This window comes from Nyctibius grandis, chromosome 8 (assembly GCF_013368605.1).
Source record: "Nyctibius grandis isolate bNycGra1 chromosome 8, bNycGra1.pri, whole genome shotgun sequence".
Lineage (NCBI taxonomy): Eukaryota > Metazoa > Chordata > Aves > Nyctibiiformes > Nyctibiidae > Nyctibius > Nyctibius grandis.
The window spans coordinates 18,140,446-18,155,399 of NC_090665.1; the positions used below are offsets into that span (position 1 = coordinate 18,140,446).

Genomic DNA, 14,954 nt, shown 5'->3' on the forward strand with positions numbered 1-14,954 from the left:
GGCAGGCGGGCGCCGCGCAGGCGCGCTGGGGGTGTCCGCACGCCGCGGCCCAAGGTCACCCGCGGGGCGGCAGCGGCGGTGGGCAGGGGCGCTGGCAGCCGGAGGTGGGCACTGGGCGAGCGGCGCCGCTGTCACGGCGACCCGCGGCCTGGAGGGAGAAGGTGGTCGCCGGCAGTGTTGCCTGTCAAGCAGCAGAGCTTCGCGTGGAGCGCTCACACTTTCTGCTTCTATCGTTGTGCTGTGGTGGATTAACATACTGGTGTAATATGGAAACACGAAGATCTAATCACGTGATAAGTGGGTGGAAAACCTGGCTCGGTGAGTTATGAACCAGGCGTACCGCCCTCATGTGTGAGGGCAAAAGGCCAGTCACTTGAGGGCACGTTTTCTGAAGGACAGGTGGTTGCCTGGCCTAGCTACCACGCTAAAGCAACTGCACGCTTCAGAAAACCCGGCTGCCAGTCAAGCTTCACTCGTACCAGCTGGGAAACTTCACAAAGGCGGTCCTGTTCAACAGCGGCTTTGTGAATCACCACCACCTTTGCAGTGCATAAAATGCATCAGCAAATGTGGTTGATGGAGCCCTCCGTTTCCTGTCCCACTCAAACCCAGCGCGCACATCAGCTCTGACCAGCAGGACACCATCTCTTTATGTCAGTAAAACACTTCCAAGGGCCCCGTTAGGTGACCCTTCCTGAAACCGGCTCTCGCTCACAGCAGAGGCTGCCTAAGAGCAGCTGTTCCCTTGTGGTGTGGGTAACTATCAATTTTCCAATTCCATACAGAAAAATAAAATGAAAAATGCTATTATATACAGCAGATAATTATTTAAAGAGATGAAAGTAGCCTCTGAGCTTTCCCTGTATCTTGATTTATGGTCACAATAATATTTTGGAGGTCAAAATAAGTAGCAATGCCAGAAATAGCGAAGCGGATAGTGATCCAAGGCCCACAACTTTTTAATTCAGTTCTTTACAAATACCAACAGCACTGTTCTACAAAGGCAAGATCTGAAATACGATCTCTTACTAGATAAAAATAAAAGGTATAACATTGAGAATTATACATTATTTGCCTTTAGATATACAATCTTACATTTGGCCTCCTTGAAACATCAATTGTTGGCCTGAGCACATTTTACCAGCCAATCCCTATCATTCAGTAGGAGTCCTCAGTTTTACCACTTCTCCAAGCTCTAAGATTTACAAACTGCCAATAGAGATTCAGTAAAGATCTATAAAAAGTCTAAAACTGGTTCTTGAAGCACACTAGAAATGTGATCCTTCTCCCGTGATTCCCCATATATAATTTTATATTGAGATCAATTATGTAACTATTTTTATTCCATTGAAAATATTACTGTTTTTCATAAATTGAGTGGTCACACAATGAAAGCAGCCACAGACTCATCACCTGGGTTCTTCTAATCCACAGGAAATTCTCCAGAAGAGCCCTGGTGGTGATTTCTAGTGTAGTATCATGTTATGAATTACCACTAGTAGATCATGACTACATCAGCCTGTCCATGCCCCATGTATTCTGTCAGATCTCAAAACGAATTGCGTCAGGCTGTACCCTAGCTGTACCCTCATCCCCTTCAGCATGCTCTTTCCATTTTTTTCATCGTGTAGAAGCCCTAGCACAAATAATTTTCTTTGTCAGTTTTCAGATCTCTCTGCAGATATCCTTGATTTTCTTGTTCAGTGATTTAAAAGGCCATCCTTAAGAATGTTGCATACAACACTGTTCTGTCAGTTTGATGTTCAGATATGTCTTCCTTATTTTCACACCAAAATCTTGATAATTTTAGGTGTGTCCTTTCCTTTCTGCTGCACACAATCTGCCTGTTTGTCTGTGTGCACTTACAGAATACCTCTGGGTACTGTCTTCTGTCTGAGGAAACACTACAAATCCTACTCTTTTCTAGTTATTACAGGTTTTGGCTTCCTTGGTGGCCAGTCCTCTCCTTCCTTGAACGTGGAGTTGCAGTGGTTCCCTGTGCAAGCTGTGAGTGTCTGTCAGCAAGCTGCAAGAGTGGCTTCCTTCCATGGAGGAAGACAACCCCAGCCTAGGCTGTGCAGTGATCTCTCCAACAAGGGCACAGTCCCACCATGCTGGGCACAGCAACACGGAGCTGGGCTGGTGAGAGTAAAAGCTTCTGTTGACTGTCCAGCAACCATCAGGCAAATGCAAGGTGACAAGTCACATCCCAGGTCAAAAACAAATGAAGAAGTTGGGAGTGTCAGGGGAGAGGGCTCAGCACAAGCCTACCTACAGCAGAGCTCAGGCAAGGCCCTGGATGGAGCTTGGATGCAGCGCCTGGGCCTGTGTGCTGAGGGTGCAAGCTGGGCACTCTGGGGCTGCTGGCGTGCTTGGGGCCCCATTAGCCAGCTGCCTTCATCTTCCTAGTTTTTCCTCAGTGTCATCACAACCCGTTCTCTCGTACTGTCTCTGTCAACAGCAACTTGCCACCCACCTGTGCTTCATGCATATGAATCCAGCAGAAAATATGAGCGAACGCAGTAGAAGAGAACGTCATGGCTGAGTTGTTCCAGGTCGAACCCCCGTCTGTCACCAGCCCATCACAGTATCCCATGTAGAAATATGTCTAGGAAGAAAGACAGCATGCAGACATCCAGCTTGGGTATCTACACTGAAGTGCTAGACTTCTAGAGTAGTACAAGTACGACAGAGTGAGCGTCTTTCTGAGGGCAAACTCAACATACTGTCTTTTAATCAGATGACACTGTGGTTTGTTTTTTTTTTGTGGTAAAAATTATGCATAGGTAGTGGAAAAGATCATTAGCACTGGGGAGAACAAAAAACCAAGTGAAATGGGTCTTTTATTTAGTCAAAATATTTTTATTTGGCTGTATTTAGCAGAAGGTTTGCTTTCCTCCTTTCTTCCCCCCCACCTTGTTTGTTCATTATTTCTGATTTCTCATGCTTCCATTCTTTCAGTACAATATATTAACACCTTGCACCTCTTCAGCATTTCCAAGTTAAGACTCTCAAAGTATTTACAGACATGAGTTAACTAATCCTCACAACAATCATTAGCAGTAGGGAAGTGATCTGCAGCTGCAGAGAGATCAACTTTTTTTCAAGTTTTTCTTTGATTTTCAGTGTCCAGTTTGTATTATGCTGGGCTTGACGAACATATGTATCCCTGCAGTTGCGTTTCATGCTTTTGAAAGAAAGACCAAGTTTGAGCACTCAAAATCTAAAGCTATTTCCGAAAATCTTTCCTTAGTAACTTGTTGAAGGCCACACAGTAAGTGAGCAGTGGAATCCAAAACTGGGAACAAGGCATAACTTCCAGTTACGTGCTATACTATGAGACATAACTGTTTGTAACTTACCTTTGGACTTTAAAACCATAATTCATTCCCTTCTCCTTACACATTATCCTCTACTGACCATTTCCAGCAGACTTTAGCCTCAGGTACTTAAATTCTGCATTTTACTAGCAAATTTTACATGAGGGTCTCCCCAGTCATCAATTGTATACAGTATACATGCCTTTGGGTCACTGTAATGAGCCTTAATGGAAAACAAAACAAAACAAAAAAACACAAACAAAAAAACTCAAGAACCTAAAAAGCAGCGGGTGTGGATTTTATCTTTGAGTATTTAAAGCAAACTTCGGAGTTTATGGAAAAATCTAATATGTGATTGTTTTAAGGAGAACACCCCCATGCCCAAACCTGGTTCAAATGGAAGACTATTAACTTGACATTAACACCTTCTTATCAGTAGTGCATCTGCATAGAGATTCTTCATAAAAACCTGCAAATTCACAATTATACCTTGCAAACAGAAGTACTATGACTGTTCAAGCAAACAATAATTTTAAAATATGCATTCAGTTCATGTAAATGGTATCTTCACATTAGCTCCATCAGAAGACACTGGCATGAAACACAGATGAAATTTTCTCTTAGTTAGGTTAACACTGAAAATTCAAACAGTCAGACAAACACAATGCAAGTATTTTAACAGAAACAATACAAAATTTCACTGGCTTAAAAACGATCTAAAAGAGAAATCTTGGTTATTTCAATGAATTGCTAGACCCTACATTTAAAATGATGCATTTACAGAACTATTCAGATGAATTAGGCTTCTTCTAGGACACTAAATACTGGAATTCTGATAGATTGTGCAAGTATTAAAAAATATTAACATTTTAAATGTTAACATTACAATTTTAAATAGCCTTGCAAGTGCAATATTATAAATATAAAAAAAACCCCTCAGAGCTACAATTTTATATAAGTTATGAGAGTAAATGAAAGTGCTTTTCAAGTATTTATGTTCATTTACAGTTGGATTGTCTTGTGTAAGTCAGTGCTCAGATGGTACAATTTAAATATCAGTCTTCTTAAATTTTGGATGCATGCATTTAACTGGATGGAATAAATGGTTTCATTTGCAGAATGTGTGATAAATATTTAAATACAGAGTATAATTTGTGATAAATATTTAAATATGGAGTATTATAAAATGTGAATATTATATTTTTTGTTATCTATTAAAAATAAAATAGAGATCACATCCTGATGGGTGTGTGATAACCTGATAATGCCATGGGAGCCCTTGAGCCATACAGTAATTGTTAATTCCATCAAAATCCCAAATTATTATATGCTAAATAGTTGTTCTTCAGTAGAGACAAAAGCATGTGATCATAATGAAGGCCCAATACTGTCAGCTTTTGAAGAATTTAAAAGCTCTCATGATCCGTGTCAAAAGCCATGGAATCTAATGAAAACTTTCCAACACTTTCAATTAGTCAGCCCTTAGCTGTAGTCACTCTGGAGAACACAGTTAATGCATGTCACCACTGTACTGTCTGCCCAGGGCACAGTGTAGCTCCCTTTCTGGCTAGTCAAGAACCATTATTGTTATAGTGATACAAAAAAGATTGTATTCCTGTTTACCAGCCAGAGGAAGGGTGAGGTAAGTGGGGAGATAATTGTTTATTAGACAAGAAAATCAAACCAAAACAACCCTAAATGAATCAATATATATTTAAAAGTGCACTGAAAATACTTCCTATTGAACCCTATCTCTCATAAGTGCCAGATTTGCATCTTAAATTATATCCACTTTGAACACTGAACATATATAAGCTGATATTAGAGCATTTAGTTTGTCTTGCAGCTTGAAAAGCACAGGACACAAGGCAGCATTAACATCTTTGATCTGGCAGTGCCATAGTTTTATCATGAAGGTGCAGCTTAGAAATGACACAGTTCAGGAGAAGCCCCTTCAGACTGCCATTACAAGCTTTCTCCAACAAAGTGCTTTGTCATTTGCCAAGGACAAAAGTCAAACTGTTGCCCTACCTCACCACAGTGCTGCACTGGCAATTTATAATTTTCTTTCCAGATGCAGTTGGACTTTAATAAATTACAGCTCTTCAGAGTTAGGCAATTCTTTGTAATAAAAGTAGAGTTTCACGTTCCATCAAGAGTGGCCACTGTTTAGACTGGTCTCTTCATGCAGACCTGACAACGGCTGATGATATTTTCTAGTTCTCCTGCTTTCAAAGTCTGTGGCAGAGGTTTCCTAAAAGAAAGAAAACAAACATTTACTTTTTTTCTTTAAAAAACAGGGAGAGACGATGAAACTTTGGATATGGAATTACTGACAACAACACTGAAATCCTTGGCTCACTTAAGGCATCTTTGTGCTACAGAATGACCCTAAACCTAACAAGGGGGATGTCTAAACTGAGGGGAATTACTAGGAGAGCCCCCACATGTTATGCAGGCAGTTATTGTCTCCTCGGGCACTTGCAACATGGATGCAATGGGTATGGATGCAGGGAAGTACAGTTTACCTGAACATTCTTCTTGGATCTAACGATGCCAACCAGAAGCTGTAGGAATTTGTGTAGTAGTTGCACGTCCCCCTGCCATGGCACTCTATGAATGGGATGGCTCGAAATTCTTCCAAACAAGATCCAGGAGATGCCAGTGCTTGTCCAGAAGCTTCTGAGCCGGCACTTGTATACTGTAACCACCAATACATTTTTTATGAGAACTTGTCTTTAGTCAACTTTTGGTAAACCGCTTTAGTAAACTGCAGGCCAAAAAAAAAAAATCTCTTTCTAAAACATACCATATGTTCTGTGGTGTATCTTGGACAAAACAAAATGAATACAGATTAGTTTTATCAAACTTAAAATGAAGCACAGAAACCTTATGAAAATTCGAGCACAGTTATGGCATTTCTTAAGTCCCTGCAAAGGCATTTTTCTGCTCCATGAAAAGGCATGAAACTGTAACCAGTACAAAGACTAGAAAGCAGCTGGCTTCTGTCCAGTTGAGAACTACAGTAACTGAATTACAAATAAGCCAAATCCCCTATTTTGTGTGTGTTCATATTTTTTGTTGCATTGGTTGCTTCTCCAAACACAAAAAGCAAAGAAGGCATTTTCCTTCTCTGATGTTGGTAAATGCTTATAAAAATAGCTCTAAAATAATTTATGATAGTAGAAAATTGGCTAGAAAATACCATTTAAGTTTGCTGATGTTGGAAACAAGGAAATGATTTTAACCAGATGCTGCAAAAATTCTCTCATTCTTCTCCAAGATTATTACTATCATTATTACTCCTACTACTTAGGGCCAAATCCCAGGAGAGACAATAAACTTCGCACTACACCTAAAACGACTTTATGTCATGCAAAAAAGAGGGGTTTTTAATTCTTTTACCCTCATTTGCTGGCATCCCTATGACATCCCACAGGCGTAGATAACAAAGACGCAGTGCTACATCCCCTAGTACAGATACACCCTTATTCCCATAATCAGTTCTCACTTTGCAGGCACATTATGAACTTTCTTCACTCATATCTCGTTATGGCATCAAAATTGCTGAGGCAGTCTCTTGTAGACAGTGTACTGCATTTTCTTTTTAATTTTAGCTTTCTGGGAAGGTTCAGCCCCAAGATCCAATTTATAAAAGAACTGCCTGGCATGGAAGTTGGTCAGTTATTTCTGTGTATTTGTGTTCAGGATGGGTTTAACCACTCCACTCCTCAAACCTGTTTCCTAGATCTTAGCATTACACATGAAAATGAGAGCATACAGTTATTTTTGTCAGACTAAAATCCTGTGGTTCTTCTTTCATCTTTTCCCCTCTTCCTCCTGCCACCTATTTTTGAGGACAGATCAGAGTAGTTGTTCCTATGCTTCTGGCACTGAAGAAAAGTTAATAGAATTACTGTCTACTTCTTGGCAAAAGAAAAAAAAATTAACAATTAATAAGAAACAAATGAGCTATGAGCAGATGAAAACGCCAATGAAAGTGAGAGGACATAAAATTAATAATTCAAGTCTTTATATCCTTACCATAACAAAAGAAAAACCCTTCCAGAGAGATATCCAGCCTTCTGGACATGCAGGAACTACAGTTGTTTGGCTGTGAACTGCTATTACCATTGCAGCTCCTTCACAGACAACACACCTGTAAGAAGAAACGCACATGCATTCAGCGCAGATATGAGAGAAAACACGAAAGCAGACAAAAATTGTATCTTCTAGGATAGTAGCTACCTAATGGCAGGGCTTACTATAAATGTTACATTTAATGAGGAGATAAGTAAATTGAAGGTAATCCACATACCTTGCTTTGCAACCTCTACTAGTAACACCAGACAAAAATTAGTGTAAGATGGGAATTAGTCCCAGAACATTTGAGTTTCCTAATTTTGCCTTTACTGAAGTAACAAGCTAAATTTTACCTTCTTCATGTGCTCACTACTTTATGTTGTTATGGTTTAGATCAAAGTTCTGTACCTTTATTTGCTAGGATTAGATAAAGTAATCTTTATTTCCTAAATGAAGAAACTATGAAGCTGAGCTACTAGATTGCAACAACTGGGTAGGGCAGGCTACAAGACAGAGTGCAAAGCTTGCCTTCCCATCTTTGATTTTGGTACTCTTGCTCTTTCATGCTTTTAGAGCTTTTCCTCTTAACATGCTCTCCATCCCTCTCAGCTGTTCTAAAGCAGCTAGAAAGGGCCACCTTTGCACAAGGGTGATTCATAGCAGAGAACCTTCAGTGCCAACTTACAATGTCCTTCACCAGCTACAGTAAATGTATCACACATAATCGAAAGCAGAATTTCATTTGTACTGTATTCCAAATAATGAAACGTCTTTATTTCATTTTAGTCTGCCTCCGATACACACAATAGGTTTTTAAAAAAATACCACTGCAATCAGTAGGATTGTGTGCCATCTTCTCATGTCAGCTGTGCAGATTAAGCCCTGTAGTGAGACCCTAGCTTTAATCTAACTTTTCTTAGAGTATCACTGAATATCTGACACATTCAGGTGAGTAATCAAAAATCAGGTGGTTAAAAACAGTGCTTGTACTGGCTGAGACGGGTAGGTCTTTGCCTGACATTTGCTGTTCAAAACAATTTATGATGTCTTTGTGGTTCCAGGCCAGAAAAGCTAAAATTCTTATACCTGCTTATATGGGGCTCTAGTGCCCTGCCAGAAATCGGTGCCATGTCTACTGGCATTACTGCTGCAGTTGACAGCCAGTATGAATAGTCATTGCGAGAAGCAAAACTACAAACATCATTGGTGTTACAGAATAAGAATGGCATGGTGGTAAATCTCTGCAAGCAGCTGCCAGCTGTTCCTAAAAGACAAAAGAGGAGAAGTTTGTGACAGACAGGGGCTTATATTTAGTGCAGTGAACAGAAGAGACACATGATGGCATCCAATCTACTCTAGTGAGAATTAAAAGAGTTGGTAACTATAAAAAGAGAAGTGTCTGTACAGTGGAATTATCAGAAAGCAAAATGCTTATGGTATATATAAAGTATATAAAAAATAAGGGCTAAGAACAAAATCTGTTAAAATAATAATATCTTCTTGAATGGTATCGGTCCTTGACACAATGGTAGGGATTCAGCTGCTTAAACAGAAGGTTCTGGTGCCATTTTTGACACCCTAAAGCATTCCATTTGGTCTCCAAAAAAAGAAAGATGCTCTCAGATCCTGTGTTGTTACTGTCAGCCCTGTGCAGATGTTGTGGACATTTATACTAGACATCTATAAGTAACTGAACTCCTCCTCAAAAACGTCCAGGGATAGCAAAAAGGGAATACAGGAGTGCAGAAAAGAAAGGTGTCTTTCAAGCCAAAATTCCTGAATTGACTCAGGGCAGCAGACCACGCTGGAGACTGATGGTTGAAATGAGTGTTCATCTCGGACACTTACTGTGAGTTTGGTTTCATGACAACTTAGCATTGCTGGACTCTAAAAAAAACGATATGAAAATTTTTACCAATACAGTACCAAGATCTTGTCCATGTGCTCGTTCATTTCCTTGTACAAAAAGCAGCGAATAGCCAACATAGATCTGCGATGTCCCATGTGGGCATGAAGGAATCTTTGTTGATTGACTGTGCCGGGTAAAGATAAAACCTCTTCTTGTTGGACCAGCAATGGTAGTACCTGGTGATCCAGGTAACCCCTGTAGACCTGGAAAGCCAATCAGTCCAGGTTGTCCTGTGGAGGGGAAAGAAATATGACTGCAAATATTATAATTTTATTTGATTTTTTACTTCATTTAAATTAGTGGAACCACTCGAAAACTAACAAAAAATTTTATCAATAAGAAGACACAACTTTAAAATTGGTAGCATTAGTTGCTAAATATATCAGCTCCTTCAGACCTAGCTCAGGTAGCTTTGCATTGCCTAGTTTCGTGGAATAGTGAGGTATTTTAAAGAACCATAGCCATTTTTACCAAAAAAGTTGTAAAGTAAAAACATTTTATGGTGACTAAATAAAAACATTTAGTTCTATTTTGATGTCATAAAAAGGCACACTGATACCTAGGGATTTCAAGTGGATAAATAAATGTGATTAATAACAGAGGAGCACAGTCAAGGCATATTTTTGCCAATTATTATTTCAGTTGTGAACATGCCTCTGTTAAAAGCTTAACACTTGCTTGTGGCCCTAAAGCTACTGTAAATGTTACAGATTCTCAATACATGCAAGAGGAAGGATTTACAGAAATCAGGAATACAGTTCATCTGTAAATGAGCAGTAGCAGTCAAACAGGGATGTCTGCTTCCCTGTACCTCTTTCTCCTGGAAATCCCCTGTCTCCTTTTGGACCAGGCAGTCCTGGTCGACCTGGATGACCAAAACTTCCTGGTAGACCTTTTATTCCTTTAGGTCCTAAATTGTAATAAAGAAAAAAACAGAATCACACAGCAGTAGTTATTCTGGATTTTAATAACTGTTAGTGAATAAAGTTAAAATTCCCACATAAATGTAGCTGTGTTAGAATAAAAACATCAGCATGAATTTACTAAGTTTCGAGACTGTCTGTAGTGTTACTGTCACCATATTTCCTGTCAGGAAGATTACAAGGAAATATTGAATGTATTGCAGAAAAATATTATTCTCATAAGAAATGTTTACAGAAACCAAAGCAAATAGCTTCTTTTTTTAGCATGTGTCATACAACAGAAATATTTCAAAAATATAGTAACAAGCCATAATCATCTTGGTCACGGTTTGTAATTCTATAAATAATGCAGCTCCTTTGTAAAACAACATTAAGGAAAGTATAAAAGAAAAATTGTTTAGGCCTGCTTTGTTATGCTGGAGGCAACTGTCATTCCTGAGTGGAGCTTGCCTGCTGGGAAGCCTGCCCCTCTGAGGAGCTCCCTTCCTGGGGTGGAAAGCCGTGGTATTGAGAAGGGTGGCCAAGTACCCACTGGACATCCACCTTATCTACCTGTTCCTTGCTTCCCCATTCCTCACAGCTGTGGCAGGCTTCACTTCTAGTGGCAATGGAGAAGTAGCCAGCCCCTCCTTTCCCTTCCCACCCCTAGACTATGACAGACACAATCACTTTGTAGCACATCTAGAGTACTTCTATTATGTGTGGTAATTTCCCCCCAGAATGACAAACATCCTGGGAATAGTTCTGGTTGTATGAAAATGGTGAATGTTTTGTTCCAAGTTTACTTTTTGTTCCATTATTTTGCTTAGGCTTATGTTGAGTGAGAAACTTACTCACTCACTGACTGTGAGGGTGGAGGGCAGATGGAATGGGACAGGTTATAAATACAAGGTTGTTAACAAGGTACAAAGAGCTATTTTTAAATACAGAGAGGTATTTTTAAAAACGTCAATTTTCTGTGCAGAAGCATGCTTTCCGACCAAACCAAAATGTTCCACTAAGCAGCACACACAAACATGTACAGAGATAAAAATATAAACCACCTTGTAGTCCAGGAATCCCTTGAATTCCTTGATCACCTGGTGTTCCTGGGATTCCTGGCAGTCCAGGAGGACCCTTGCTTCCTGGGACAGAGAATATTCTCCCAGGGACTCCAGGTGGACCTAGCAGCAAAAATACAATGAAGAGCTATTGCTTTATATTAAAAGAAAGCAAACAAACTGCAAAACAAAACAAAAAAATCAAGCTAAGTCAGCTGGTATTAGAATGAAAAGGGTTGGTTACCACGCTGGCCCTTTGGTCCCCTTGGCCCTTCTGCACCTTGTGGTCCAGGGGGTCCTTGATTACCCTTTTCTCCTAAAAAAGAAGGTTGCAGATACGTCTGTCTGGTTTAAAGCATCAGAACAACTGTCAAAGTTTCAGAGGCTTATTTAAGAGTCCTGCATGATCCATGCAATGTTCCCAAAGAGTAACACAGCGTGTGGAGTCATTTGAAATGCGAAAGTGGACTTCTACATCTCTGCTGTTACTGTATAACTTATAGGCCAAGTGCAGTCAGTTTATAAGAAGATGTTTCCATGCCTGTCTTCATATAATGGTTGGTCCCATAAACCTAGCTTAAAATCTCAACTTTAGACTATGTCTTTTTTTTCTTATGCATTTTTGTCACTGGGTTTGCAGGTCAAGTGCTGCCTTCAGTGATGCTGTGCAGTTCAACTCCCTTTAAACACTACTGTCAGTTATACTGATGGCTGTTAGGAGGGTTGTATAGTTTTTCAGGTGTTTGAAACTTAATAAGTGATTCTTTTCACTGTGCAAAATATGAGGTTACATCCATATTACTCTCCACAGTTCTGCTGAAAATAAAAGTATTTTTATCATCAAGTCAGGAGATTTGACTGGCTATGCCATGAAATTAGAGCTTTTTGCTTAAGAAAGTATAATTACTGTCTGTATGGTGACTTTTCAGATCAGAAAAAATTTAAAATACACAACAATTAGCATGGAATACAAACTAGTAGGTTAAACAGGTAATGACAATTTTGTGTAACTGTAAATCATGTAATTGAAAAATGAGGATATTGGAGTAATGCAGACCTATATCAGATTTAAATCACTAGAAAAATGTCTAAATTAAAGGATTTTTAGCCAGCTACTGATCCAACTAACCCTCAGCAACATTAAATGAATGAAGCCAATACATTTAACAGTTCGTCTGCTGATAAACTAGTAAATTAGATTATAATTGGGACTATTACGGCAAACAGCGGACCCAGTGCTCTGTGTTGTAATTATGATTAAACACTCTTCAGTTCTATAGCTAAGAGGTTGCCAAAAAGTCACATCTTCTAGCAGTGGTGTGGCATTTCTAATTAGCAGACTCAGTCCCGAAGTCCTTACACATTATTAGTCACTAAGGACAAACTTGTTTTGAATTTGCCTGGAATGAAGGCCGTTGAAGTTTCAGCCCTTCCTCACTTTAACATCAGTTTGGACATATCCATAGCATCTAACTTAAAGAAAACGCTCTCTTAGTGAACGCTTTCATTTATAGCTGACCTACACCCTGCTGTTGATGGAAAACCCTCATGTCTCTAGGACCACAGCTGATACTATTACACGCATACTATTATAATGCAACACGTAAATGATTGTATTTGGCACTCAGATGTGTATGTAATAAATACATTAATACCTTTTACGCCTGGGAATCCAAGAAATCCAGGGTCCCCTCTAGCACCTGGATAACCTGATTGACCTTCTATTCCCTGCAAATCAGATAACACCAACAATAAACAGGACGCAGCATTTGCACACTATGAAGTACATTTTCTTTTTGTTCAGAATATTCAAAGCATTATGTTCACTCAATAAGCTACAACTAGAATTATCTGCTCCATTTGTTATCATGTTAGAAATAGTCATATCATTCTTAATATTATTCTGTAATACAGAATGGCCGAGGAAATGACATGTCAGAAATTCACAGTAATTTCTTTTTGGTCCACTTAAGTCCATAAAAACTGCTTTTCATATCCATTTTAATATCTTCCTTCTATTACAAGGGCTTTTTTGGGAGAATGTGGGGTTTTTTTGTTTTGGTCTGTTGTTTTGTTTGGTGGGTTTTTTAATTGTCCTGGGTGTTGTTTTCATGATAAGAGCAAAATTAACAATGGAGTAAGAAACAACAATATTCCTTTCACTGACTTTTGGACCAGGAGGACCAATGTCGCCGACTGGACCTGTTGGCCCTGGTATGCCATCTGCCCCTCTAACACCTTTGCTTCCTTTCATGCTGGGAGTGGGAAGACCAGGAGGCCCTGGAAAACCAGGAGCACCTGTACAGAAACATCAGAGTAAGTAAAGACTACTGCCAACAGCATTCCACATACATTACATACAATGCAGTACAACATTCAATGACTCTGTCATTGTACTTATGTTTACTACCTCAGTGATTCCCAAGGAAATATACCATTTTTTAAAAAATCAGCTCATTTTTCCTAGCCTGCTAATTTAATCTGAGATCAGAGCTGAGTTCTTGCAGTACTCTCTAGTGCTACAGTTTTTTTAATATCCTCCAGTTGTAGTTATGCCTGTAATCACACTCATGCTATCTCACTACTTTAAAGTTGGATCTCAGCTGCCCTACAGACCGCATGGGAAGAAAGCAAAATAATGCAAATTGAGTGGACTGCAAATCTTAGCATTATTTTAATTTACATCATACTGCGTAGACCATCAGTGTTTGCAATGGTAACGCTGCATTACCTGGTAAAGAAACTACCTGTTTAATTATGAAGCTGTCTTGGGGGAAGACCCCTTTCAACCTTGAGTTCTGGACAGGCTGAATTTTGTTTTCAATTATCAGCATATCATTTCAGATAAATAAGGAGTTATAACAACACACCTGGTCTTCCATCTGCACCAGCAATACCTCTATTCCCTTTCTGGCCCGTAATTGCCATGCCTGTTGCGCCTTGAAATCCAGGTAACCCCACTAAGCCAGGAGGTCCAACAGGTCCTTGATCACCCTGATGACCTTTCATACCTGGTGGCCCAGGAAAACCAGGCAGTCCCATGTCCCCTTTGATTCCTGCAAAGTGTAAGTATTACATATGGGGAGAGCTGTCAAGACGGTAAGATGATGTGACTACACAGAATATGTGCATTTACTATACCACAAAGGTGGAATTCAGCCTTTGTTTTTAGTATGGAGAAGTCCCCAAAGCCACTTGGCTGCTGTAAAGTAAAATAGTTGTGAGAAGTCAGGACTCACTGCAAGGTAGTGTACACACCACTCTTTTTTAATTTTTTTTTTTTTTAAAACCTCCACTGCAGAGATTACTCATACAAAGGAATACACTTGAGAGAAGGGTAGAAAGACCAGAGCAGGGAATATTTGTTGATGCATGAGTAGAAGAAATGCTTCTTTGAACATCAGAACTGGCAAATCCTTTTAAACTAAATTCCAGCTAAAAGCATCAACGTGAGTACAATAAAATAAGAGACTCCTCCAAAAGGGTATTGTTCTGAGGATGATCTTAAGAGTGCACAGTCTACACAGGAGGGTATGAAGAGAGAAATTTTTTTTTAAAGTAAAGCAAATCAATGATTTCTACCAGTACTAGAAATACAAAGCAAAACCTAAAAAATGGGAGGAGTACCCTCAGTCAACTGTTCATAAATATAAAAGCGGAGATTAAAATGCAATCACTG

General features: G+C 39.5%; 1 protein-coding gene and 1 long non-coding RNA gene across 2 annotated transcripts in view; one reads left to right on the forward strand and one right to left on the reverse strand.

The window, feature by feature from the left end:
* The first annotated feature begins 33 nt into the window (after window positions 1-33).
* LOC137666361 (uncharacterized) lies at window positions 34-4,585 on the forward strand. The gene is made up of 2 exons (XR_011048635.1): window positions 34-318; window positions 1,928-4,585. It is a non-coding gene; the product is annotated as an uncharacterized lncRNA (long non-coding RNA).
* Window positions 4,586-5,489: 904 nt separating this feature from the next.
* Window positions 5,490-14,954, reverse strand: part of COL4A3 (collagen type IV alpha 3 chain) — a 63,986-nt gene continuing 54,521 nt past the window's right edge. Inside the window, exons 42-52 of the mRNA XM_068406578.1 lie at window positions 14,146-14,331; window positions 13,443-13,573; window positions 12,931-13,003; window positions 11,520-11,591; window positions 11,279-11,398; window positions 10,124-10,222; window positions 9,330-9,542; window positions 8,490-8,667; window positions 7,365-7,479; window positions 5,849-6,021; window positions 5,490-5,574 (exon numbers count right to left, since the gene is read on the reverse strand). Of these exons, the coding sequence (XP_068262679.1) occupies window positions 5,490-5,574; window positions 5,849-6,021; window positions 7,365-7,479; window positions 8,490-8,667; window positions 9,330-9,542; window positions 10,124-10,222; window positions 11,279-11,398; window positions 11,520-11,591; window positions 12,931-13,003; window positions 13,443-13,573; window positions 14,146-14,331 (1,445 nt within the window). The remainder of the gene's footprint in view (window positions 5,575-5,848; window positions 6,022-7,364; window positions 7,480-8,489; window positions 8,668-9,329; window positions 9,543-10,123; window positions 10,223-11,278; window positions 11,399-11,519; window positions 11,592-12,930; window positions 13,004-13,442; window positions 13,574-14,145; window positions 14,332-14,954) is intronic.